This window comes from Silurus meridionalis, chromosome 8 (genome assembly GCF_014805685.1).
Source record: "Silurus meridionalis isolate SWU-2019-XX chromosome 8, ASM1480568v1, whole genome shotgun sequence".
NCBI classification, from domain to species: Eukaryota; Metazoa; Chordata; class Actinopteri; order Siluriformes; family Siluridae; genus Silurus; species Silurus meridionalis.
The window spans coordinates 29,587,156-29,612,469 of NC_060891.1; the positions used below are offsets into that span (position 1 = coordinate 29,587,156).

Genomic DNA, 25,314 nt, shown 5'->3' on the forward strand with positions numbered 1-25,314 from the left:
TTTGTTTGATAAAGGCATGCTATAAAACTATATACAGTACAAGTTTCCACCTGCCACGCCCCCTTCGGCCCCCTTCAGCGTGTCAGGTGCTTTCTCGGCCGCTTTCTCTGAAGCTCCCGGCTTCAATCGTGCACATATGGTGCTCGTTTAGCATCGTTTAGCTCCTATTTAAACTTCCACACTCTCACTGTCCGTTATTGTTGGTATATGTTGGTTCACGGCGGTCGTTGTTACCTTGTCACCAAAACATCCTACATGCACTGTCCCTCTAATAAACTAATTTCTAATCTTGTCCATCCTCGTCACTCCCAACGAAAACCTTAACATCTTCAGCTCTGCTACCTCCAGCTCCACCTCGTGTCTTTTACTCAATGCCACTGTCTCTAATCCATACAGCATCGCATATAAACTTTCCCTTTCATTCTTGCAGATACTCTTCTATCACAAATCACTCCTGTCACTTTTCTCCACTCACTCTACCCTGCCTGCACTCTTTTCTTTACTTCTCTAACACATTCTCCATTACTTTGCACTGTTGACCCTTTGCACTGCTGACCTCGTCCGTCAACCTGTCCATCACAACTGCAAACAGAAAAGGGCTCAGGGCCGATCCTTGATGTAGTCCAACCCTCACCCTAAACTTCTGCAGTAGTTACCCAATCATCCAGCACCTCCTCGCCACCACCGAGCCCCTGTCTGACCTCTTCCCTGAACCTCACACTACACGCTTTATCCTTCAGTTTCCACCATCTTATTCTTCTTTCAGTCCTCACTCTCCTTCTCTTCTACTTCGCCTCCAAAACCATCTTACAGACCACCATCCGATGCTGTCTAGCTACACTCTTCCCTGCCAACACCTATGCATCTCCTGCATAGAACATAGTCCACCTATGTGCACCTTCCTCCACTTTTATACGTCACCCTATGATCCTCCTTCTTCTTAAAATAAGTGTTCACCACTGCCATTTCCATCCTTTTAGCAAGATCTACCACCATCTGCCCTTCCACATTCCTCTCCTTAAGGTCATACCTACCCCTCACCTCCTCATCACCAACATGCCCATTAAAGTCTGCCCCAATCACCAATCGTTCTTTCCTAGGTACACCATCTACCACTTCATCTAATTCACTCCAGAATCTTCCCTTCTCCTCCATCTCACATCCAACTTGTGGAGCATAGGCACTGATGACATTTATCATCATCCCTTCAACTTCTAGTTTCACGTTCATCACCCTATCAGAAACTCTCTTCACCTCCACTACACTCTTACTGTACTCTTCCTCCAGAATCACCCCTACAACATTTCTCTTTCCATCCACACCGTGATAGAACAGTTTAAACCCACCTCCAATGTTCCTGGCCTTACTCCCTTTCCACTTTGTCTCCTGAACACACAACATATCTACCTTTCTACTCTCCATCATATCAGCTATCTCTCTCCCTTTACCCGTCATAGTACCAACAATTAAAGTACCAACCCGAACCTCCACTCGCCCACACTGCTCCTTTTCCTGCCGTCTCTGTAGACATCTTCCTCCTCTCCTTCTCCTCCTTCGGCAAACAGTAGCCCAATTTCCACCGGTACCCTGTCGGCTAACGATACCTGTGGCGGTCGTTGTTAACCCGGGCCTCAACCGATCCGGTATGAAATTCTCTTTTGTGATCCGCATATTTGATTTGGCACATGTTTTACACTGGATGCCCTTCCCAACGAACCCTCCCCATTTACTCGGGGTTGGGACCGGCACTAAGAGTGCACTGGCTTGTGCCTCCCTAATGGCTGGGTTCATCATAGAGACTTTATTACATTACAGAAAACGCCATTGGAGCTCACATGTAATGATCGCGCCATGCACAAGATCACGACAAACTTCGTCTTTAAAAGTATTTTTCTTTATTATATGTATTGGATTTCTGTTTGTAAAACATCAGTGTGATTATTAAGCATTGTTTGCGACATGCGGAGGTCCGAGGTGGAGCGTCACCCTCTGCGGAGGTCTGAGGCAGAGGTCTGGGGCAGACTCTGAAGTGCGATGGCACCCTTGGCGGAGCTGTCATGCCCCAGAGTCCCTTCGAAGACAGCCCCCACTGGGGGCATCGGCCAGTTGTCGTTCATCGCTGGGGTGCCACTCAGTTCTGGAGTTCCACTGGGGTATTGCTTCGCCTGGGTTTTTTTCTGAGCCCCGACGAGGCCGTCGCTCCAATCCCAGGGCAGGCAGTCTCTCCACACCCAGGCACCGACAAGGCCGTCGCTCCGCCCCGGAGCCCAGAGGAGGCAGTCCCTCCACCCCGTGCCCAGAGCAGTCACTCCGCCCCCGGGCACCGATGAGGGTGTCAATCCACAATGACCCACAATGATCCGCGCCAGTTGTTTGCAAGGGGCGAGACCAGACGCCCCCCTGGTGGTTGATGTACAGACCACCGCAGTATTGTCCGTGCGGACCAACACATGGCGATCTCTCAGGACTGGGAGGAAGTGTTTTAACCCAACAACACTGCTAGCATCTCCCGGCAATACATCTGCCGCTCCACAGACCCTGGGCGGAGTGGCCTCTCATGACCGCTCCCCACCCACCTCATGCGGAGAAGGCCGAGTGGAAATACACTGGACGTTGCCACCATGAGACCCAGAAGCCTCTGGAACTGTCTCACAGTGACTGGCTGGCCCTCCTGACTGCGGTGAGGATGACTACAAACCGGGCGGGAGACAACCGTGGTTCTCTGCGCTGGAGAAATTACACTCCACCCGGCGTTTCAGTCTGAACCCCAGTACCTACATGCAGGCGAGAACAGCACCTCAATGCTAAACTGCCTGGTGCTCTAACGAGCCAACATCAACTAATCATCGATATAATACAAAATCTGAATGCCCTGAAGCCGCAGCGTTAATGCACTCTGTGAAGGTACGGGGTGAGAGCGCTAGGCCGAACGGAAGGACCGATATTGGTAAGCTTCGCCCCGAAAAACAACCTCAGGAACCTCCTGTGTGTGGTGAAGGACGGCTGACGTATGACAAATTAGTCCTCGGACTCGACCTGAGACACGACCTCTCTAAACGAGAAACCTGAACCCTAGCCTCAAAAGTGAATGGTTCAAGGAGTGGAGATCCAGAATGGGATGCAACCCGCTGTCCTTCTTCGGAACAATGAAGCACGGGCTGTAGCAGCCAGACTCTCTGAACAAGGAGGAGGGAACCACCTTGATGGCCCGTTTCTTCAGGAGAGCACGCACCTCCTGTCCCAGGACCAGACCCTGCACGGGTTCCACCATGTTGGGACACACCCCGTTGAACCGGGGGGGAGAAGACGCGAACTGAATCGCGCAGCCCTTCTCCACAGTACGCAGGAACCCTGAGAGACTCCTGGCAGCCCTCCAGACTGACAGAAAGTTTCCTCGGGGCTGGCCCCTGACCCACTCAGAGCGGCCGGAGCGGCGCACTGCAGCCGACTACACCTCCTGAGAGGCGGTGGATCCCCCCATCCGCAGCGATCATACGGGCGGAATACGGGGAGCAAACCGCTGGAGAAAGCTGCACCCTGAACACGACCCGTGGCAGGGCTGGCAGACAGTCCTCCTGAACCCGAACGGCAGGAGCAGCGGACTGCGGCTGTTGAAGCCTCCCGAGAGGCAGCGGATGACCCCCATCTGCAACGAACTTTCGGGTCGAATAAGGGAGTTAACCGCAGGAGGGAGGCAGCGTCCTGAACACCCTGTGGCAGGGCTGACAGACCGACCTCCTGGCAGTGCTGGGGAGAAACGGGCACCGCAGCATGAGGTGCACACTGCCCTCCAAGATCCAAGCCATCAGGCTTATGCACCACAGTCCGTTCACTAGAAGCGAGGATGATCCTCAGGTCGTCCACCCCCTTCTCAGGCTTAGAGTGTCACTAGGGGCCCCTAGGACCTCCCCGCGGGAATCGGGTGGCAACGATCTCTCACCGGGCTATTTTGCTGTTCCTGGACGTACCAAGGCGAGCAGCCCCATCGGAGCAGCGAGGAACTACCACTGAAATGCCACCGCGTCATTTAGGATTCACCATATTGAGACTGTGTCTGTCTCCTGAGCAAAACCAAAATGTAGAAATTCTCAGAAAGTCTGTTTAAGTAACCTGATTAACATTAAATTAAATAAGAATGAATGCAGAGCAGCACCTCTGATCTAAAGATAGGATTGTTGAATATTAGGTCTCTCACATCAAAAGCGCTGACTATAAATTATTACTGACCAGGGGTTTAATATAATGTGTTTGACAGAAATGTGGATTAAATGAATATGTAGCATTAAATGAAGCGAGTCCTCCTGGGTATAGTTACCTACACCAGCCCTGTCTAAATGGCAGAGGGGGCAGAGTCACAGCTATTTATAATAATAATCTAAGCGTCACACAAAAAAACTAAACACAAATGTAACACAGTTCTTTACACCAACATAAAATATTTAGCATCCAAAAGCAGGTCTAGTCAGTCAATTCCATTAGTTGTTATTTATAGACCCCCAGGGGCCTGACTCTGATTTTCTCAAAGATTTAGCAGATTTCATTACAAATCCAGCTACAGCTACTACATCAACAGATGCAGGCTATTTGTTGGTTCCTCAAATAATGAAGACTCCAGCAGGGGGCAGATGTTTTTCTTATAAACCCCACAGTTATTGAACAACCTTCCAATCAATGTTCGGGACTCAGACACAGCCTCATTGTTTAATTCGAGGGTAAACAAACATTTATTTAGTCGAGTCTTTAGTCAGTATGTATTTGTGAGGTAAAGGAGCAGATCTGGAGGGATCATGGATATGAAGTGTTTGGTGAACTGGGATATTTGGATGCCGTTATCTCCTCACTCTCACACGTTCATTCAGGTTTGTTGATGGTGATGTGGTGGGTTAGGGTTAGGTTATCTCTTATCCCAGAGATCCTCATGTCTCTGTTACTTTTTGCTTCTCCCTTTTAGTTTTGCTGCTATAGCGAGTCTTGCCAGAGTCCCAACTGCACAGTGTCCTTAACTTTTTATACAACAACAAGGACACATAATAATCCAAATCCTTTACTCCCGGTCACAACTCTTCTCTCTCTTTCTCTTTTTCTTTCTTTCTTTCTTTCTTTCTTTCTTTCTTTCTTTCTTTCTTTCTTTCTTTCTTTCTTTCTCTCTCTCTCTCTCTCTCTCTCTCTCTCTCTCTCACTCTATCTATCTATCTATCTATCTATCTATCTATCTATCTATCTATCTATCTATCTATCTATCTCTCACTCTCTCTCTCTCTCTCTCTCTCACTCTATCTATCTATCTATCTATCTATCTATCTATCTATCTATCTATCTATCTATCTATCTATCATCTATCTATCTATCTATCTATCTATCTATCTATCTATCTATCTATCTATCTATCTCTCTCTCTCTCTCTCTCTTTCTGTCAAGTTAAACATGCTCCTGAGGCACCAGTGACCACTGTTCCTGCTCCTCTCAACTCCTTGGATCTGCCCACTTCCCAGCCTGCCTCTGGATGGTGTTTTCTTCGATTAGATGAGACTGTGCAGCTTAGGATAAGGTTCCCACTTAAGTCTTGTTCCTCTTAAGGTTTCTTTCTTCTGCATCTCAGGGAGTTTTGCCTTCACCACTGTCACCACCGGCTTGTTCATCAGGGACAAACTTATATCAGGGACAAACTAAAGCTGCTTTAAGACAATGTTCATTGTTAAAAGTGCAATACAAATAAACTTGAATTTAATTGAGTCTGTGACTTCACTCAGAAAGTGGTTTTGGTTCATATGAATCAAGATATTTTTACTAAACTGCACATACAAAGACCTAATTCATTTATTAAAAATTAAGTTTTGGCTTAAAAATAAGCTGCATTTATTCAGTTAAAAGTTTTTTTTTTTTTGACATCTTTTTTATGTTAAAAATTTCTATTTTTTTCTTTTACCATGGGGACTTTCGATTCTTTTAGAAAGTAAACTTAGCCTTCTCCTCACAAACACTCAGCAAAAGATGTCTTCTTTGTCAGAGTCAAGTGATGTGGTATGTGAGATGTGGAATAATGGAGTGTGTGTTGTTGAAGCTTTTCTGGCTCGGAGCAGCTGCAACACTTCAGCTAACTGCGACTCGAGTGTGTTAATGTGATTCCCAAGCGACAGCAACTCGGCCCTAAGCTCAGAACGCAAATCAAGCAGTGTGCTTTGGAGGGTATATTCAGGGATTGGCATGACTGTGGGCAGAGACATTTTGTCCAGCTGACTCACTGGACTGTGGTCTGTAGGTGTTCTAGCTCCGCCCCCTTTATCCAGTCTCAGGTCACTCTTGGTAAAGCCACTGTCACATGAGTCAGTCTTTTTCAGATTTCCGGGCTCAGACAATTTACAACCGCGCTCCGGAAGAGTTTCCATCGATTCAGATTTAGCTACATTGGTCCAGCTCACCGGTTGGCCCCTGAGCTCCCTGAAGCGAGCCCAACTCCGAGGGCCATGGTTCTCTGATGTCCGGAAAATTCCAAGTGCATTATGAGCTTGTAGCTTTTCTTGGCCTGAGCGATTCCTCACATGACCAGGTCTTGTATTTGAGGGAATTGGGGTGGCTGGACTCTCAGTGACGGTTACAATACTGGTGATGTCCTTGTGGGTGTGACACTCTTTGACAGTTAGTTCATCACTGTCTATCCATTCTGCAGCCATTCGTGCCTCTTTTTGCTGCCTAAAGCGTTGAAACAAACGACGTACTGGATGATCAGGAGGAAGGTCAAGTGGTGCCTCGTTCTTCCTCTTCAGTCGCTCCTCTTCCTCACGCTTCACATCACTGATCTTCCTAAACACAATCTGGGAAAAAACAAGGGAAATTACAAACTCTCACACACAAATTGTAGTACTTATGTATAAAACACACAAATATGTTAATAGTTATTGTTTTAGATTTTTGAGTTTTTGTAGATGCATAATTGTCTGTATATTTTCATATTTTCAAATCTTTCAAAAAGATTTATGTATAATACAAACATATTTCATCACAATTTAAAAAATGTAAAAATAAAAATATATTTGCAGTTTCATAAATTTTTCTTTTACTATTAGGTGGACTATTATACATTTACTTGAACTTCAGCTTTAATTTTAACAGAACTTAACATAGATTTTTCTATCAGGTGGACTAGTATACATTTATATGTACATCAGCTTTAAGTTTTATAGAACTTTAATGTAATAATTATAATACTTAAAAAAAAAGTAAAAAAAAAAAGAAAATGTTTTTATTTGTGGTTTTAGCAGACTCCTTGCATTACCACTGCAGAACCCCGTTTGAAGATCCATGCTTTATACAATTACAGTCTAATCACACCCAGTCCAGATTTCATTTCATTTATAAACAATATTAACAGGGGGTGCTATTAAGCAGTTTGATATAGCTGCCTTTTTTTTATTTGTTTGCTTTGTTGTGGTGATGCAGCTTACAGCAGGTTTTGGTCTCTGAACTGCATAATGTCACAGTGGTGTCCCTAAACTAAGAAAAATGCCAATATCTGATGTAGAGAAGCTCGTCCATGCGTTCATGACCTCTTGACTGGACTATTGTAATGCATTACTAGGTGAATGTCCTGCATCATTAATAAACAAGCTACAGTTAGCCAGAGTTCTCACAAGGTCAAGAAAATATCACCATATAACCCCAATCTTCTCATCCCTACACTGGCTACCAGTGTTGGGCAGTAAGGCGTTACTAGTAGCAGTACTTGATAGTACTCGACAGTAACTAATACTGTAACAGGTTACTTTTAAAAATAAAGTTGGCTGAAGTGTAGCCTACAATCTAACCCGTTTACCGCAGTGACGCATTGTAGGATTGGTGGATAAACCACTGTAAACACGAAGAAGACGCACTGTGGGCATGTCTCCGTTTATTCAGGTCTGTGCGGCAGTAATGGCGAGTCGAGGCGAGAGCAAGACGAGTTTCTTGAAGTGGAAATATGCTCATTATTTCACTTTAGTTGAGTATAAAGACAAAAACTTTTTAGTCAAATGTAAGCTGTGTCTTTCTGGTTCGAAGGTTGTATCTACTGCAATAGAAGCTCCTCCAGAAACTCCATGCCTCAACGAAGTTAGAAGCTAGAAGCTAACCCGGTGTTCTGTTCTATATTGTTGATAGTTTTCATACTTAAGCTGTGACAGGAACATTTTTAAGAGCTCAACACAACAGCTTTTATGATGCAGAAGCCACTTTAGTTTTTTATTCTGAATAGATTATTCAATTTGTTTTGTTATTTATTTCAGAAATCCTTGTGATATATTCAGTTTGTGCTGGTCTGACTTAAATAAAATAGTGTTTAAAAATTACTTTGTGTTTAAGTCAGTTTTGTGTTTGTATAGACCATAACGCATAAAGGGGCATTAATGGAAACATTAAAGGAGGTTCTTTAAAAAAATAACTAAAAAAGTTACTTTTAACAGTAACGCATTAATTTTTGGTTTAAGTAATCAACAAAGTAATTGAGTTACTTTTTGAATGAAGTAACGAGTAACTGTAACTAGTTACTATTTTTTAGTAACTAGCACAACACTGCTGGCTACCTGTTAAGTTTCAAATCCACTACAAACTACTGCTACTTACCTACAAAACACAATAATTTAGCTCCTATTTATCTCTCCAGTCTTCTAACACGCTACAATCTGTCATGCTTTTTCAGATCTCTAAACTCTGAACTTCTAGTAGTTCCTAGAATAGCAAAGTCCATTAAAGGTGTTAGAACATTCTCACATTTAGCTCCTAAACTTTGGAATAGTCTTCCTGACAGTGTTCGGGGCTCAGACACACTCTCCCAGGTTAAGTGCAGATTAAAAACGTATTTTTAGCGAGTTCTACACATAACACACATCACATATTATAACCTTGTGATCCAGAACATCTGATCACATGCACATTATCAACTTGTGCTGTTAATATCATGAACAGCAGCTATGCTAATTTCTCTCCACTGCTTCTCTTTCTCTCCCCATCCTGAGGCATCCTGAGGTTGCTCCAGCTCCAGTCGCATCCCAGCTCATGAAGATTATGGACCTTCAAAGAAGTAGATGCCGACCCCGCAAACACCCTGAACCATCTAGAGATGTTCCAGCGCCATTTGGATCCCACTTCATGTAGGGTTTGAACATTGGACCTCTTTGAATGTTTAAACTGTTAGTCTTTGTCACCGCTTTTGGGACTCACATTTGAAAAAGCCCTGCCTACATTTAAATGTTAACAGATGCTGAAAAAAGTGGACTACATACACAATTTCAATATATTTGAAAAGAAGACACTTTGAGATTTACTGTCCATTATTTAAAGTTGATATTGCTCGAAAAGATTAGTTATAGACAATATAAGTACCTAAAATATAAATTGCCTGCATTTAACATTTTATTATTTCATATATAAATACACAAAATCAGTTCTGGAGCAATCCAGAAAAGTACTGGGTTGAAAGCCACATGTCTCATGAGTTTATATTTAAAATAATAAGATTTTTATTACAAATGAGATTCCTACAAACATTTATCTGAGACTGTGTCTGATTTTTTTTTTCTCCTTTTCTCCCTCCCCCTGTTTGAGAGTCACCTGCTTAACTCAGGTGTTCATTCATACTCTATTAATACAGTCTGCATAGAAATGAACTGGTGACCATTACAGTTTTTCTCACTCGCTTTGGAGCGTTTCTCAGATCAAAAATTAAATTATTTTAGTTCATTTGTGCTCTTCATACGAACATTTCTCGTTGCTTTTATCAAATTGTGAATGCTTTGGTGCAGGGGTGGCCAACCCGCGGCTCGCGAGCCGCATGCGGCTCTTTGGCTGGTTTCATGCGACTCTTACGTTCATATCGATTTTTGTGTTTTTGATTTTTTAATGTGCGTGTTCGCTTTGCTTAAGTTCAATACGGTATTTTTAAGACTTAAATGAGCTTGACCCTACTGGGAAACTTTGCGGTATATCAGACCTTGGCATGAGGCCAATCATAAATTACAGGGATGCACCGAGAATTTTCGGAAATACCTAAATCACCGAAACAACACGGCAGAAACACAATTGTAATGACGCAATAAAAAAGCGCAGCAGCACACTGTTATCTGGATAAGAGCAACATGTCTGCGGTGTGCGGAGAGCGATTTGCAAAACATGCAATGCTGAAATTTCAAGACCCCTGCGGTATATTCATTTCACGCACATGCGCATTTGACGAAAATACCGTATTGAACTCAAGCGAAGTGAACATGCACATTAAAAAAACAAAAAAAAAAACAAAGTCCTTGTTTTCTACACTAAAACACGTGAAATCAAAGCATCGATCTGTTCTGACTGACACCCATGTGAAAGAATTGCTTCGAGTGGCAACAACGGAATACGAGGCAGATTTGAAGGGGATTGTTCAAGGCAAGGATGCCAAAAGTCCCACTAAGTAACATGCATAGTAAAAGAACGCTATTGTAAATTATTATATTTTTGTTTGTGGACTTGGTTAAACAGAGTTTGTGTGTGTGAGACAGTACACACAATGTTCATTGTTGAAAATGACTGTCCTGTGGTCTTAGAACTGTAGGAGTCAATTTCTGTCATTATGTTGGTGTGTGACATTTACAATAAATCTGGCTGAGCAGAGGTGTGTGTGTGTGTGTGTGTGTGTGTGTGTGTGTGTGTGTGTGTGTGTGTGTAAGAGGAAGGATGGGTGATGTTCATGTGTGCCCATGTGTATGATGTGGCTCTTTGCGGTAACACAGTCAAAAATGTGGCTCTCGGTCTCTGACTGGTTGGCCACCCCTGCTTTGGTACATCATTCAATCGATTGTGTACAAGTGTCTGCTTTTTCCTACATTATCAGTTGTTTATGTCATGTTGTTCAAAATATATTATACTAGTTTCACCTAAATGGTCTTAACCTCCAAAACATTTAGGTATCAGTTCATTGCATAAGTCATTGAGTGCAAAATGGTTAAACCAATGTCAAAATATAAATATAAAATATAAAAGAAATGTGGGATGGAATGAAAACAATTACTGGGTGTAAAAAAGGGGCTGCATCGGGATGAGACAGTGTGGAGCGAGCCAATGATCTAAATGATCATTTCAATAGGTTTAATTCATCCATAAAGCCCCACCCACCTCATCTCATTCCCCTCTATTTCCTCCTTATTCTACAAATGAACCTGCACTGGTGGAATCAGCTCTCCCTCATTACACCTCTCTTACTGAACATCAGGTAAGGAGAGAGCTGAAGAAACTGAAGACCAGGAAAGCAGCAGGCCCAGATGGGTTGTGCCCCAGGCTCCTGAAGACATGTGCAGATGAGCTAGGAGGTCCTCTCCAGCACCTCTTTAACCTGAGCCTGCGCCTTGGTATAATACCAACACTCTGGAAGACCTCATGCATCATTCCTCTGCCCAAGGCCAAGCAGCCTAGGGACAATAAAGATTACAGACCAATTGCACTGACCTCTCACATAATGAAAACTTTGGAGAGGTTAGTGCTGCAGTTGCTGAAGCCCCAGGTGCAACATGCCCAGGATCCACTGCAGTTTGCGTATAGGGAGAGGGTGGGAGTGGAGGATGCTGTCCTGCATCTCCTCCACCGCACTTTGTCTTACCTTGATGAAGGGGGATGTGCAGTGAGAATGTTGTTTTTTGATTTCTCCAGCGCATTTGACACAATCCAACCCCAATTCTGCAGGAAAAACTCAGGAGTATGGCAGTCGAGCCATACTTAATATCCTGGATCATGGACTATCTGAAGGACAGACCCCAGTTTGTCAGAATGGGGGCCAGCCTTTCCAGAACACTTTGCAGCAGTGTGGGAGTACCTCAAGGTACAGTTCTTTCTCCGATGTTGTTTGCTCTGTACGACCGACTTCCAACACAACACAGAGGCTTGCCACATACAGAAATTCTCAGATGATACCGTCATTGTGGCCTGCATTAAGGAAGACAAGGAGGTGGAGTACAGGCAGCTGGTGCAGGATTTTGTTCTTTGGTCCAAGCAGAACCAGCTACTGCTAAATATTAGAAAAACGAAAGAACTAATTCTGGACTTCAGAAGACAACCCCCCCTCTCCCAGCCAATATGCATTGACGGTGACCTGGTGGAGACGGTCACGTCTTATAAATACCTGGGAGTGGTGTTGGACAAGAAACTGGACTGGAGCGAGAACACCACCCTGCTCAGCAAAAAATGTCAAACCAGGATGTACTTCCTGCGAAGGCTGGCATCTTTGAATATTTCCACCAAGCTTCTTAGTATGTTTTATCAATCAGTCATCGAAAGTGCTCTGCTGTACGCTGTGGTGTGCTGGTGCGGCACAAGCAAGAAAAACCTGACCCGACTAAATAAGATCATCAGGAGGGCTAGCTCTGTTGTGGGACTGAAGCTGGCCTCAGTGGAGGAGGTGGCAGAACAACGGACATTGTCGAGACTTCAGGCAATCATGGACAATGTGACACACCCTATGCATGAGGCCTTCAGTAAGAGGAAGAGCAGCTTCAGCAGCAGACTTTTATCCCAACGCTGCACCACAGCACAGATTTAGGAAGTCTTTTGTCCCACGAGCCATCAGACTGCACAACACTCTGTGTTGAGAGCTTTTACTTTATCTTTTGATTAGACTGGAATTCTGGGAAACTTGGCTTGATTTTGATTTTGGGTGATTGTTTATATTTGCTTGTATATTTGCTTGTATATTTGCTTTATATCAGCTGGCCACTTGGAATTTCCTTCGGGATCATTAAAGTCTATCTATCTATCTATCTATCTATCTATCTATCTATCTATCTATCTATCTATCTATCATCTATCTATCTATCTATCTATCTATCTATCTATCTATCTATCTATCTATCTATCTATCTAAAATTTGTCAAGCTCTTCTTCATCACAGTTCCATTAAACTTTTTTGGTAAATGTGTCTTGATGAATTGTGCAGATGAACCTTGAATGTCAGTAATGAAGGGGCATGTTCACTTTCAGATCAACCAATAATCAACTAGTTCTCTAAAATAGATCAAGGCTGAATCTCGTGAACCTTCAATTGGCGAGTGTATATAAAAAGAGCAAAACACAGACTTACAATTGTTGAAAATGGATGAACAACTAGGAAATAAACATGGTCGAGAGCCAAGAATAAGGATGCATGCTGGAAGGGTATGGAGGCAAAATAGAGGAAGAGGAAGAAGAGGCCAGAGACATAGACACATTTCTGATGAAATTAGGGCCACTATTGTGGACCATGTTTTCAATCATGGCCTCACGATGGCTGAGGCGGGTCAGAGGGTACAGCCGAATATTGGGAGATCAACTGTGTCTCCAATAATTCAAACATTTCGTAGAGAGAACAGGTATGTAATCCACCAGTGTGGACTGTGCTGTTACTGTAAGTGTGTGTATACATTCTCTAACACATCTAAATAAATATGTATTGCATTTTTTCCACACAGGACTGCAGGATTACCTCATAGGGGTGGCAGAGGACCGCTTTTCACACCCCAACAAGAGGAGGCTATTTGCACCATGGTCCGAGCAAACAATGCCATAAGGTAAAGGGAAATACAACAGGCTGTTGTAGAAGATAATAATGTATTTGAAAACATCCAGTATGTTAGCTGAACTATCGATAGGGTGTTAAAGAGAAACCACATGAGCATGAAACAGCTGTACCACATACCATTTCAAAGGAATGGTGACAGAGTGAAGGAGCAATGGTACCAGTATGTACAGGTAAAACATCTATGGGCATACCTTATCTAATTTACATAAACTTCTTATAGTGACATATATAATACAGCATGTGTGACCTATATACATTTGCTATATCTGTAGGAAAAAAACATGCAATATGTGTACATTTGATATAACTGTATCTTGTGAAATTAAATGAATGTGCATAACTAATTGGGTATCTTCTGGGTTGTAGCGTACAATGGAATTGGAGTGAAGTGAACCACCTTACAACTTTATATATGTGAATGAGGCTGGCTTCAATCTGCAAAAACAGAAGACGTTGTCGAAATGTCATCGGAAACAGAGCTACTGTTGATTTACCAGGCCAGCGGGGAGGAAATATCACTGTGTGCTGCTATGTCAGAGCAGGGTGTGCTATCTCATATTCCCCTATAGTCCCATACAACACACAGCATCTCCTCACCTTCTTAGAGACTCTCTATAGGGCTCTCATCCCTGATGACGAGAGGGGTCAATTTCGAGATGATTTACCAAAGTATGTGATACTTTGAGATAATGAGAGTTTCCATCACTCAAACACCATCAGGCAATGGTATCTGACCCATAACAGGATACTGATGCAATTTCTCCCACCCTATTCCCCATTCCTCCACCCAATTGAGGGAAGGTTTATGATTGCCAGCCACATACTCAGATGACCCTGCTGGCTGCAATGGATGCAGCATGAGAGGATATCACAACAGAAGCCTGCAGAGGTTGGATAACACATTCTAGAAGAATTTCATTCATCTCCTCATCAAAATCATCAACCTGCATTCTCGATCCCTTGCCTACAAGTTTCTTTAAACAGATAGCTCCAAAAGGTAATTGAACCTGTTTTAAAAATAATTAACTCTTTCATTAGCACTGGTTATGTACCTAAATCCTTCAAACTGGCAGGTATCCACCCCCTTATTAAGAAACCTGACCTTGACCCATGTCAGTTGTCCAACTACAGACCGATATCAAATCTCCCCTTTATATCCAAAATTTTAGAAAAGGTTGTAGCACAGCGGTTATGCTCACACCTAGTCAAGTCAAGTCAAGTCAAGTTTATTTGTATAGCGCTTTTCACAACAGACATTGTCTCAAAGCAGCTTTACACAAATCAACAGTGATGGTGAATGGTGTGAATTTGTCCCTGATGAGCAAGCCGTGGCGACTGTGGCAAGGAAAAACTCCCTTAGATGTTATGAGGAAGAAACCTTGAGAGGAACCAGACTCAAAAGGGGAACCCATCCTCATCTGGGTGACATCAAGAGTTTGATCATAAATCTTTCAACACCTACTTATGAATAACATTTTTGAAATGTATCAGTCAGGATTTCGGCCTCATCATAGCACAGAGACGGCGCTAGTTAAGGTGGTAAATGACCTGTTATTGGCCTCTGATCAGGGTTTTGTCTCCTTACTTGTTTTGCTCAACCTTAGTGCAGCTTTTGACACCATTAATCACACTATACTGCTTGCTAGACTTGAGAACGTTGTAGGAATAAAGGGAACAGCTCTCTCTTGGCTCAGGTCTTATTTGACTGATCGCTATCAGTTTGTGGATGTAAATGGTGAGTTCTCCACACTCTGAGGTAAAGTTTGGTGTTCCTCAAGGATCTGTCTTAGGCCCACTGCTTTTCTCTTTATATATGCTGCCTCTTGGTGAAATCATTCATAAACATGGGATTCGCTTCTATTGCTATGCTGATGACACACAGCTGTATATTTCAGCAAAGCCAGATGAGAGATCAGCTTAACAATGTTGAGAAGTGTGTAAAGGACATTAGACAGTGGATGCTTAATAACTTTCTTCTGCTCAACTCAGATAAGACGGAAGTACTTTTACTAGGACCACATGCAGCTAGAAGTAAACTTTCCGATTACGTAGCATCTCTGGATGGTGTTTCTGTTTCAGCATGTACGGCTGTCAAAGACCTTGGTGTGATTATTGACCCGAGTCTTTCCTTTGAGTCTCACGTGAATAATATCACCAGGATCGCCTTCTTTCACCTTAGAAATATTGCTAAAATTAGAAATATGATGTCATTACAGGATGCAGAAAAACTAGTTCATGCTTTTGTTACTTCTAGATTAGACTACTGTAACGCTTTACTGTCTGGGTGTGCGAGTAAGTGCATAAATAAGCTTCAGTTAGTCAGAATGCAGCAGCAAGGGTCCTCACTAGATCTAGGAAATATGACCACATCACCCCTGTTTTAATCAGTCTACACTGCTCCCAATCAAATCTCGCATTGATTATAAAATATTACTACTGACGTATAAAGCACTTAACGGTCTCGCACCGCAGTGTCTGAGTGAACTTCTGTACCAGTATGATCCTCCGCCTACTTAGATCAAAAGGTGCTGGCTATCTGTTGGTTCCTCAAATAATGAAGACTACAGCAGGGGGCAGATCTTTCTCTTATAAAGCCCCACAGTTATGGAACAGCCTTCCAATCAGTGTTCGGGACTCAGACACAGTCTCAGTGTTCAAGTTGAGGTTGAAAACTTATTTATTTAGTCAAGCCTTTTATCAGTAGATTTTTCTTAGGTAAAGGCTCAGATCTGGAGGAACATGGATATAGAGTGTTTGGTGAACTGGTATATTTGTATGCTGTCGTCCCTCACATTCACACGTTCACTCAGGTTTGTTGACGGTGGTGTGGTGGGTCGTCTCTTATCCCAGAGATCCCTCATGTCTGTGTTACCTTCTGGTTCTCCCTTTTAGTTTTGCTGCCATAGCGAGTCTTGCCGGAGTCCAAACTGCACAGTGACATTAACTTTCATACACCAATAGGGACACTTAATAATCCATATCCTTCTCTCTTTCTCTCTCTCTCTCTGTCTCTCTCGGTCGAGTTAAACATGCTCATGAGGTTTCAGTGTCCACTGTTCCCGCCCCTCTCCCCTCCGTGGATCTTCACACTTCTGTGCAGCTTGGGACGGTTTCTCATCAACACCTTGGGTGGTTCCATGTAATTCCAGAGTAGAACGGGTGCGTTTGAGGACGGATTGGACTGTAGTTGGTGTCGGCGGTCTGCTGCACTGACTCGGGAGTGCAGTTTGCTTCTGATCGTCATCACTGTACCCCGCAACTTTGTATATCTGCTTCAAATGGACATTTGGTGCAACCCAGATAAGGATGGGTTCCCTCTTGAGTCTGGTTCCTCTCAAGGTTTCTTCCTTATGCCATCTCGGGGAGTTTTTCCTTGCCACAGTTGCTCATCAGGGACAAACATACTTACAAAGAACATATTTACATTTAATCACCACATTATCTGTGTAAAGCTGCTTTGAGACAATGTTCATTGTTAAAAGCGCTATACAAATAAAAATGAATTGAATTGAATTGAATAGAAGATTTTTTCCACACTGTATTGCAAGGAAGGATATCTGTTGTGATGTGGATGAAAATCTGTGGCCCGACAGACTGGGATGTCAGGGGGGTATAGACAGATTGCACTGTATAGTGCGGCATTCCTTTTGGAATTTTAATTTGTGTCTTTTTATTTTGACATTGACAATGACATTATTTTGTAAATTTTTTGACAGTCCATCAGTAAAGAAAAATTGAAAAAAATGAATCCTGTCTAGTCTCTTACAATCAATATCCAACATACAGTAATGTGTAAATTTATGCTGTTGAAATTCATAGTTGCCACTTAGAAGAAATTCAGCCTCTTGCATTTTCAATACTTGTAATGCAAAACAGAGTTTACATCAGGAAATACTAAAATAAAGCATTGTCATATTGAAAAAATGACTAAACATTTGACTATCTTGTTACTTTGATGGCAATGATATGTTCATTGACACAAATACTTAATTTTGAAAGAAGTACTAAGGATTTTGAGCAAAAAACAGGCTTTTGCAAGAAATCCAATGCATTGTGCTGTTTGTTCACATTGTGTTGAGAATGCACTTGAGAAATGCTCCAAAGCGGCTGAGAAAAACTGTAAAGGTTTTTGTTCGACATATTTGGATATTGATATTGAGTTAACATTCATATTGATAACCAGGTAGCAGAGAAGCTCTTGTTTTACAGTCATGACCATTCATATTGATGTGCGGTCATTCCATTCCTAACAATTCTCACACACACACACACACACACACACACACACACACACACACACACACACACACACACATTTCATGCATTTCTTCTATAAAAACAAACGGGCAACAAAACGTATAACATCGTATAAAACTGTAAAGGAATATATATTGTAACTTACAGATGTAAAACAGGCTCAGATTTTCCATCCACATGCAGATCTCCAAGTCGCTGTTGTTACTCCACCCCCAAAAATATTTCTCATGACTGCTTTGTGCAAATCTCTAATAAAACAACCCTTTGACTGTAAATTTATACTTTGTTTTCTTTTTTGTAAACAAAGTCCAGTAAAACAGCTGCTTGTGCAGAACTGGGACCTAAACCACTTCCTAGTTGTCACAATGCACATGCTCTTCTTTTTGACCACTTAGAGCTTTTAAAGGGTAATAAAACATAATACTCACCCTAACATAAGAATAAAATCCTCCAATAAATCGTAATCCTTATTAGCTACATTTTACATCAATCATTTTGTTTCCATAATGCTACTGGCTGGAAATGAAGTGGGTTGAAGTGGGTGGTCTTATTTGTATTATAACATTATATTCTACTAACCATATTTGTTTTTTACCACCAAGAGGGCGTTTTCTATGTGAAAGTCTTTTTCAAAATACATACAAACAATACACCCCAGAAGTTCTCTGACATAAACAAAAGAATAAGCATCTAAATTACAAAACTATTGTTTGGTTGGAGCAAAAATGCAAATAATCCAGGATTTGCAGCAGTGGATGCGTTTGTGACTTGTTTTTGGAATAATAATGTAAGTACTGCATTTTCTTTTCATGTTTTAGTGTGTGCTCCTTACACAAATTCAGCAAATACATGTATTATACGTTTTCCATTGAAAAACAGTGATCTAAAATCGATGTTTGAGGCTGACCTTTAGAATGAAAAAGTTATTTTTACATTTGTCCCTTTTTATTTAATCTATTGTTAAACAGTAACACCTCCAAACAATAGGATATCGGTCATGCTGGCACGGTAAGGGGTTAAAGGCTCTGGCATGGAGAAGCTGGTGTTGGATCTGTGATGATCTCAAATGTTGAGCTATTTTATGAGTTGCTCAGTAGCTCCTTGTTCCACAACTTCAAATGACTGTAGAAGACTGTAGAAAGAACATTCCTCATGATCACACACTCCAGTGCTCATGTTAGTTCTCTCTCTCCAGTGTTCTGTAGTGTTTAAAGACTATAATCACACTCTTGATGTCACCCAAATGAGGATGAGGTTCTGCTTTTGAGTCTGGTTCCTCTCCAGGTTTCTTCCTCATAACATCTAAGGGAGTTTTTCCTTGCCACAGTCACCCCAGTTTTCATCATCAGGGATAAACACACATCATTCACCTTCACTCTTAAATTCTGTAAAGCTGCTTTGAGACAATATCCATTGTAAAAATTGGTATAAAAACTAAACTTGAACTTTAACTCCAAAAACAATGTGAGCTTTGGTCCCATGTCCAAGTAGACATAATTAATTGGCTCAATACTTCCAGTCACAAATGAGAAGGAGCAAATCAGCTTTATTGCAGTCGATTCAGGCCCCCATCAGCTTTCACACGCGAACGCGAAATTAATATAAACAATCCTCACATTTTATATCTCACACCTAGTTAAATTTACATATTTTATCTAATATCTCCTCCCTAAAAAATTTACATATATTAATAATTTTACGGGTCTTTGCATATCCCACCTTTTGCTTACATGTTTTATACATATTCTAAGTAAAATTCCACCCATTTCCAGGAGGCCTCATTCACCTCCATACAATTCTAATTTACATGTAGAAAAAATATCTCTTGATGGTGACCTTTTAAATTCAATTCAATTCAGTTCAATTCATGTTTATTTGTATTGTGCTTTTAACAATGAACATTATCTCAAAGCAGCTTTACACAGATCATGTGGTAATTAAAAGTGAATATGTGAGCAAGCCGGTGGCGACTGTGGCAAGGAAAAACTCTTTGAGATGGTATAAGGAAGAAACCTTGAGAGGAACCAGACTCAAGAGGGAACCCATCCTCATCTGGGTTGCACCGAATGTCCATTTATAGCAGATATACAATGTTGCGGGGTACAGCAAAAAGAAGTCCTGAGTCAGTGTAGCAGACTGTTGACATACAGTCAACAACCCATACTACAGTCCAACCCATCCTCAAAGCGCTCATCCTTACTCCGGAATTTCACCCTAGGTGTTGATGAGAAACCGTTCCAAGCTGCACAAAGTGGCCTCCAGTCGAAGAGAACACTATCCAGAGGCAGGCTTGGATGAATTGGGAGGGGAGAGGGTCAGGAACAGTGGTCACTGGAACCACAGGAGCATGTTTAACGAGAGAGAGAGAGAGAGAGAGAGAGAGAGAGAGAGAGAGAGAGAGAGAAAAGAGGGGTGACAGGAAGAGAAGGACATGGATTATTTTGTGTCTTTATTGTTGTATGAAAGTTAATATCACTGTGCAGTTTGGACTTCGACAAGATGGCAGCAGAACTAAAAGGGAGAACCAGAAGGTAACACCAACATGAGGGATCTCTGGGATAAGAGACGACCAACCACACCACCGTCAACAAACCTGAGTGAACGTGAGAGAGTGAGGGGACGAACTGGGATCCCAGTTCACCAAACACTCCATATCCATAATCCCTCCAGATCTGCGCCTTTACCTAAGAAAAATAAATCTATTGATAAAAGACTTGACTAAATAGATATGTTTTCAACCTCGACTTGAACACTGAGACTGTGTCTGAGTCCCGAACACTGTTTGGAAAGGTTATTTTTAAGGTGAAAGGAGATCCTGGTAGTATTATTTACAGAAACAGAAACACCATCCAGAGATGCTACGTAATCAGAAAGTTTACCTCTAGTTTCTCATCAATGCCTTGGGTGGTTCCATGAAATTCCGGAGTAAGAACGGGAGCTTTGAGGATGGATTTGGACTGTAGTTAATGTCAACAGTCTGCTACACTGACTCAGGACTACAGTTTGCTTCTGATCATCATCACTGCACCTCAACATCGTTTATCTGTAATAAATGGACATTCGGTGGAACCCAGATGAGGATGAGGTTCCCTCTTGCGTCTGGTTCCTCTCAAGGTTTCTTCCTTCTGCATCTCAGGGAGTTTTTCTTTGCCACAGTCTCCACCGACTTGTTCATCAGGGATAAACTTACACTTATAAAGAACATATTCATTTATTATCACCACATTATATGTATAAAGCTGCTCTGAGACAATGTTCATTGTTTAAAGTACAAAACAAATAAACATGAATTGAATGGATTCTTATTATGCTGCTGACTGCAGTTCACACTGACTTAAGTAAGTTACATTGCACCAGCTTAATCAGCGTATACACACACACACACACACACACACACACACACACACACACACACACGCACACCATTGTTTATCCATTAATCCTGCCAGCATTCTCCAACCTCCATATGCCTGTGGTCAGCATGAGGCTTTACTGCAATGCATGCATACACACTCACACACACTCACACACTGCAGTAAACACACACTGTGACAGATTTCATCACAGATCATAACAACACTGATTCAGTCACCTGCATGTAGAGGAGTGTATTTTTATCCATTTACATGTTTTTAACCTCTAAACAGGAACAGCGTTACAAACTTTGTGTACAGTTAACAATAAAAATATCTGAATCTTTTTCTTACACACAATCCAGCATCTGTCTTAACCACATTTTCTGTGTAAAGATGCTTTGAGACAATGTTCATTGTTAAAAGCGCAATACAAATAAAAATTAATTGAATTGAATTGAATTAATAGTTACACCATCACATTCACAGAACTGAAATATATAACTGACAGGTCTATAAGAAGAATAATTTGCAGAGGACTCTAAAGGGGCATGAGGCAGACCGCCATGGGTTAGAATGTCTTGTTGGTCAGGAAAGAACTAATGAAGCGCAGAGCAAGCCTCTTGGAGGCTGCTCTTAAGTAAGGGTCTCCGATGGGCACTCAGGCTTTCTGGCTGACTTGATGACGAAGAGGTGGAGCAACTCCCTCTGTGAGGATCAGAGGTGGAGCGACGTCCTTAGCAGGGCTAGAGAGCAGAGTGACGACCCCAGCATGACAGAGAGGCTTGGAGTCTTGGTAATGGAACAGGACAAGGAGGCTTACCCCACAGTGGGGCATCCTTGGCAGAGCAGATACACAGAGCTATAATCTCGGCAGGTTGGGAGAGCTTGGCGATACCCCCAGCCAGGCAGGAAGACTGAGCGATGCTCTTTGCAAGAATCCCAGGCTGGGCGACCCCCTGTGGGGCTGCAAACCTGAGCAAAACCGCGGCAGGGCTATCTTTTACTGTCCTTTACAGTCCAAAAAGTAGGGGTCCTAGATGAGAAGAGCCTCTCAGTTTTAGTGTGTCCTTGGGGTCCATGTAATAGCCAGATTATTCTGTCAGTGGCATGATGGATGGGAGGACCCAAAACGCAGACAGGGGTGTGGTGAAAACAGTTTCCATTAAGTGCAGCAGCCAGAAGTGAGAGACAGAACAGATCCAAAACATTCAAAAGTGAACACACCAGAAAATGGCTCACCAGTAGTGTAGGACAGAGCAAAATCACAGTCCGAAAATTCAAATCAACAGAGACCGGCAAGCAGAGCAATACAGGGCAGACAGAATCAGAATTCAAAAGCACAAACCAAAACACAGTCCAAAGTCAGGTAACAGGGAAAGCAATGCATAACAAGGATAAGAGAGAGGTCAGGCACAGGAAGTGGAGCAGGAAGGATGGTGAGATAAATCCCAGTGACACAAGGAGCTGGTGAGATAAAATAGAAAAGAGTAAAAGTTGTTTTTTTTGTGTTCTTAAAAAAAGAGTGCATAAGAAGTGGGTACTGACAAACCCAAAAGATTCTTACAAAGTGCTCCAAATAACCCTATCTGTATTCAGATTTAAACCTAACATTTAAATCTCCTAACTCTGCCTGCAGTGCCATTATGGGGTTGGAATTCTTACTCTGACAGCTTATCAAACTCAGTTCAGTATCAGTCCCAACTACAACTCTTGTGCATGACTTTTATAAAAATCCTGCTCACACATCACATTGATGTTCACATGTTTAAGTTAATGTTTATTTTAATATTCACAATAATGAGCTTTATATCTGACAGAATGATCTTATCCAGACAAAAGTACATACTTGCCCCTCATTGTTACAGAGTTCCCCCACCATATACCCCCTCTTACTTACATCTGTTTAGAAAACACGTGTTTAGAACAAATTTTTTCAGATATATACAGTATAGACAGAAAAGTGTTGATTGTAATAAAGATAAATGAGGCTCTTTTCTCTCTTATGTACACAAACACACTAATGAAACACAGAACTCTCACTGTTCCACACACCTCTCACTGTCTCACAGTCCTCTCACTGTCTCCTCTCACTGTCTCACAGTCCTCTCATACTTCTCTCACACTCCTTTCACATACTCCTCTCACTGTCTCACACTCCTCTCACACTCCTTTCTCATACTCCTCTCACTGTCTCACACTCCTTTCACATACTCCTCTCACTCTCTCACAATCCTCTTACATTTCTTTCACATACTCCTCTCACTGTCTCACACTGCTATCACTTTCTTACACTACTCTCACTTTCCCACACTTCTCTCACACTCCTCTCACTGTCCCACACTCCTCTAACTGTCTCACACTGCTATCACTGTCACACACTCCTCTCACACTCCTTTCACATACTCCTCTTACTCTCTCACAATCCTCTCACACTCCTTTCACATACTCCTCTCACTGTCTCCTCTCACTGTCTCACACTGCTATCATTGTCTCACACCTCCTCACACTCCTTTCACATACTCCTCTCACTCTCTCACAATCCTCTCACACTCCTTTCACATACTCCTCTCACTGTCTCCTCTCACTGTCTCACACTGCTATCACTGACTCACACTGCTATCACTGTCTCCTCTCACTTTCTCACACTACTCTCACTTTTCCACACTCCTCTCACACTACTCACTTTCCCACACTCCTCTCACACTACTCTCACTTTCCCACACTCCTCTCACTGTCCCACCTCCTCTCACACTTCTCTGTCTCAAACTCTTCCAACTGTCTCACACTGCTATTACTGTCTCAAACTGCTCTCATTGTCTCACACTCCTCTCACTATGCTCTCAGTGTCACCCTCCTCTCACACTCCTTTCATGGTGTCACACTGTTTTCAGTCTCACACTCCTCTAACTGTTTCACACTCCTTTCACACACGCATCTCAATGTCTCACACTCCTCTCAAACTCATCCCTCACACACACACACACACACACACACACACACACACACACACACACACACACACACACACACACACACATTTTGACCTTTAAAACTGTTAGATTACCATTAGCAGAAATCGTCCCATCAGCTCTCTTTTCTGTGATCATCAATCCACAGTTTTTCCTTCATCTAGCTTTTCTTTTAATGCACACACACACACACACACACACACACACACACACACACACACACACACACACTCACATTCTGTGTTGGGGTGTGGGTGATGGTGTGTGTGTGTGTGTGTGTGTGTGTGTGTGTGTGTGTGTGTGTGTGTAACTCACCCGTTTGCGGAGGTTGTAGGTCAGCAGTAGGTTGCGTGAGAAGTGGTTGGAGAACGGGGTGTAAAACTCCAGAACTTTCTGCAGAGCGTCATGTTTTATGACGTGCAGGTCGCAGTAGGTCAGAGCTCGCACATTAGCAGACGACTGTGCTAAAGTCACTTCCTTCCAGAACGCGTCTCCAAAGACGTCACCTTTTCCTACAATACACACACAAATATATATAGAATAGAATAGAATAGAATAGAATAGAATAGAATAGAATTGAATAGAATAGCCTTTATTTGTCACATTTACATTAGAGCACAGTGAAATTCGTTCTTTATATATATTATATACATTATATATAATGAGCAATTATTATTAATCTTTATTACCCAAATGTGATATAATAAATGTAAACTATTTAATTTCATTTTCAATTTTTTTTTATTTTATTTAATCAATTAAATTTGTGCCAATGTAATCAATTACTCAATTAAATCAATATAATAAAATGTGTAATGCATTCATTTTATTAATTATATTTTATTTGTACATATTTTTATATTTTTATCAAATATTATAAAATATAATTTTTTAAATATTTAACCAAGCAAGCATTTTATTTTATTATTTGTTAACTGTTAAAGTTTGCAAATAATAATAATAATAATAATAATAATAATAATAATAATAATAATAATGTTGATAATATGAAAACAGTGTATTGATAAAAAACTACAATAGAAACTATTATTTTATGTTTTGCATTTCTTCCCCATAACCATACCAAAATTGTACCTAACCCTGGATGTTATGTACCGTTACACTATGTGTGTGTGTGTGAGAAAATATGAGAGAGTGTGTGTGTGTGTGTTTGTGTGTG

At 41.9% G+C, this 25,314-nt stretch overlaps 1 protein-coding gene across 2 annotated transcripts in view; it reads right to left on the reverse strand.

Moving 5' to 3' along the window:
* Window positions 1-5,623: 5,623 nt before the first annotated feature.
* Window positions 5,624-25,314, reverse strand: part of kcnh1a (potassium voltage-gated channel, subfamily H (eag-related), member 1a) — a 107,026-nt gene continuing 87,335 nt past the window's right edge. Inside the window, exons 10-11 of one of the 2 annotated variants that reach the window (XM_046855822.1) lie at window positions 24,450-24,646; window positions 5,624-6,812 (exon numbers count right to left, since the gene is read on the reverse strand). In XM_046855822.1, the coding sequence (XP_046711778.1) occupies window positions 5,982-6,812; window positions 24,450-24,646 (1,028 nt within the window). In that variant the 3' untranslated portion in view covers window positions 5,624-5,981. Of the gene's footprint in view, window positions 6,813-21,686; window positions 22,630-24,449; window positions 24,647-25,314 lie in introns of those variants that run through there. The other variant, XM_046855823.1, reaches the window with a different exon arrangement.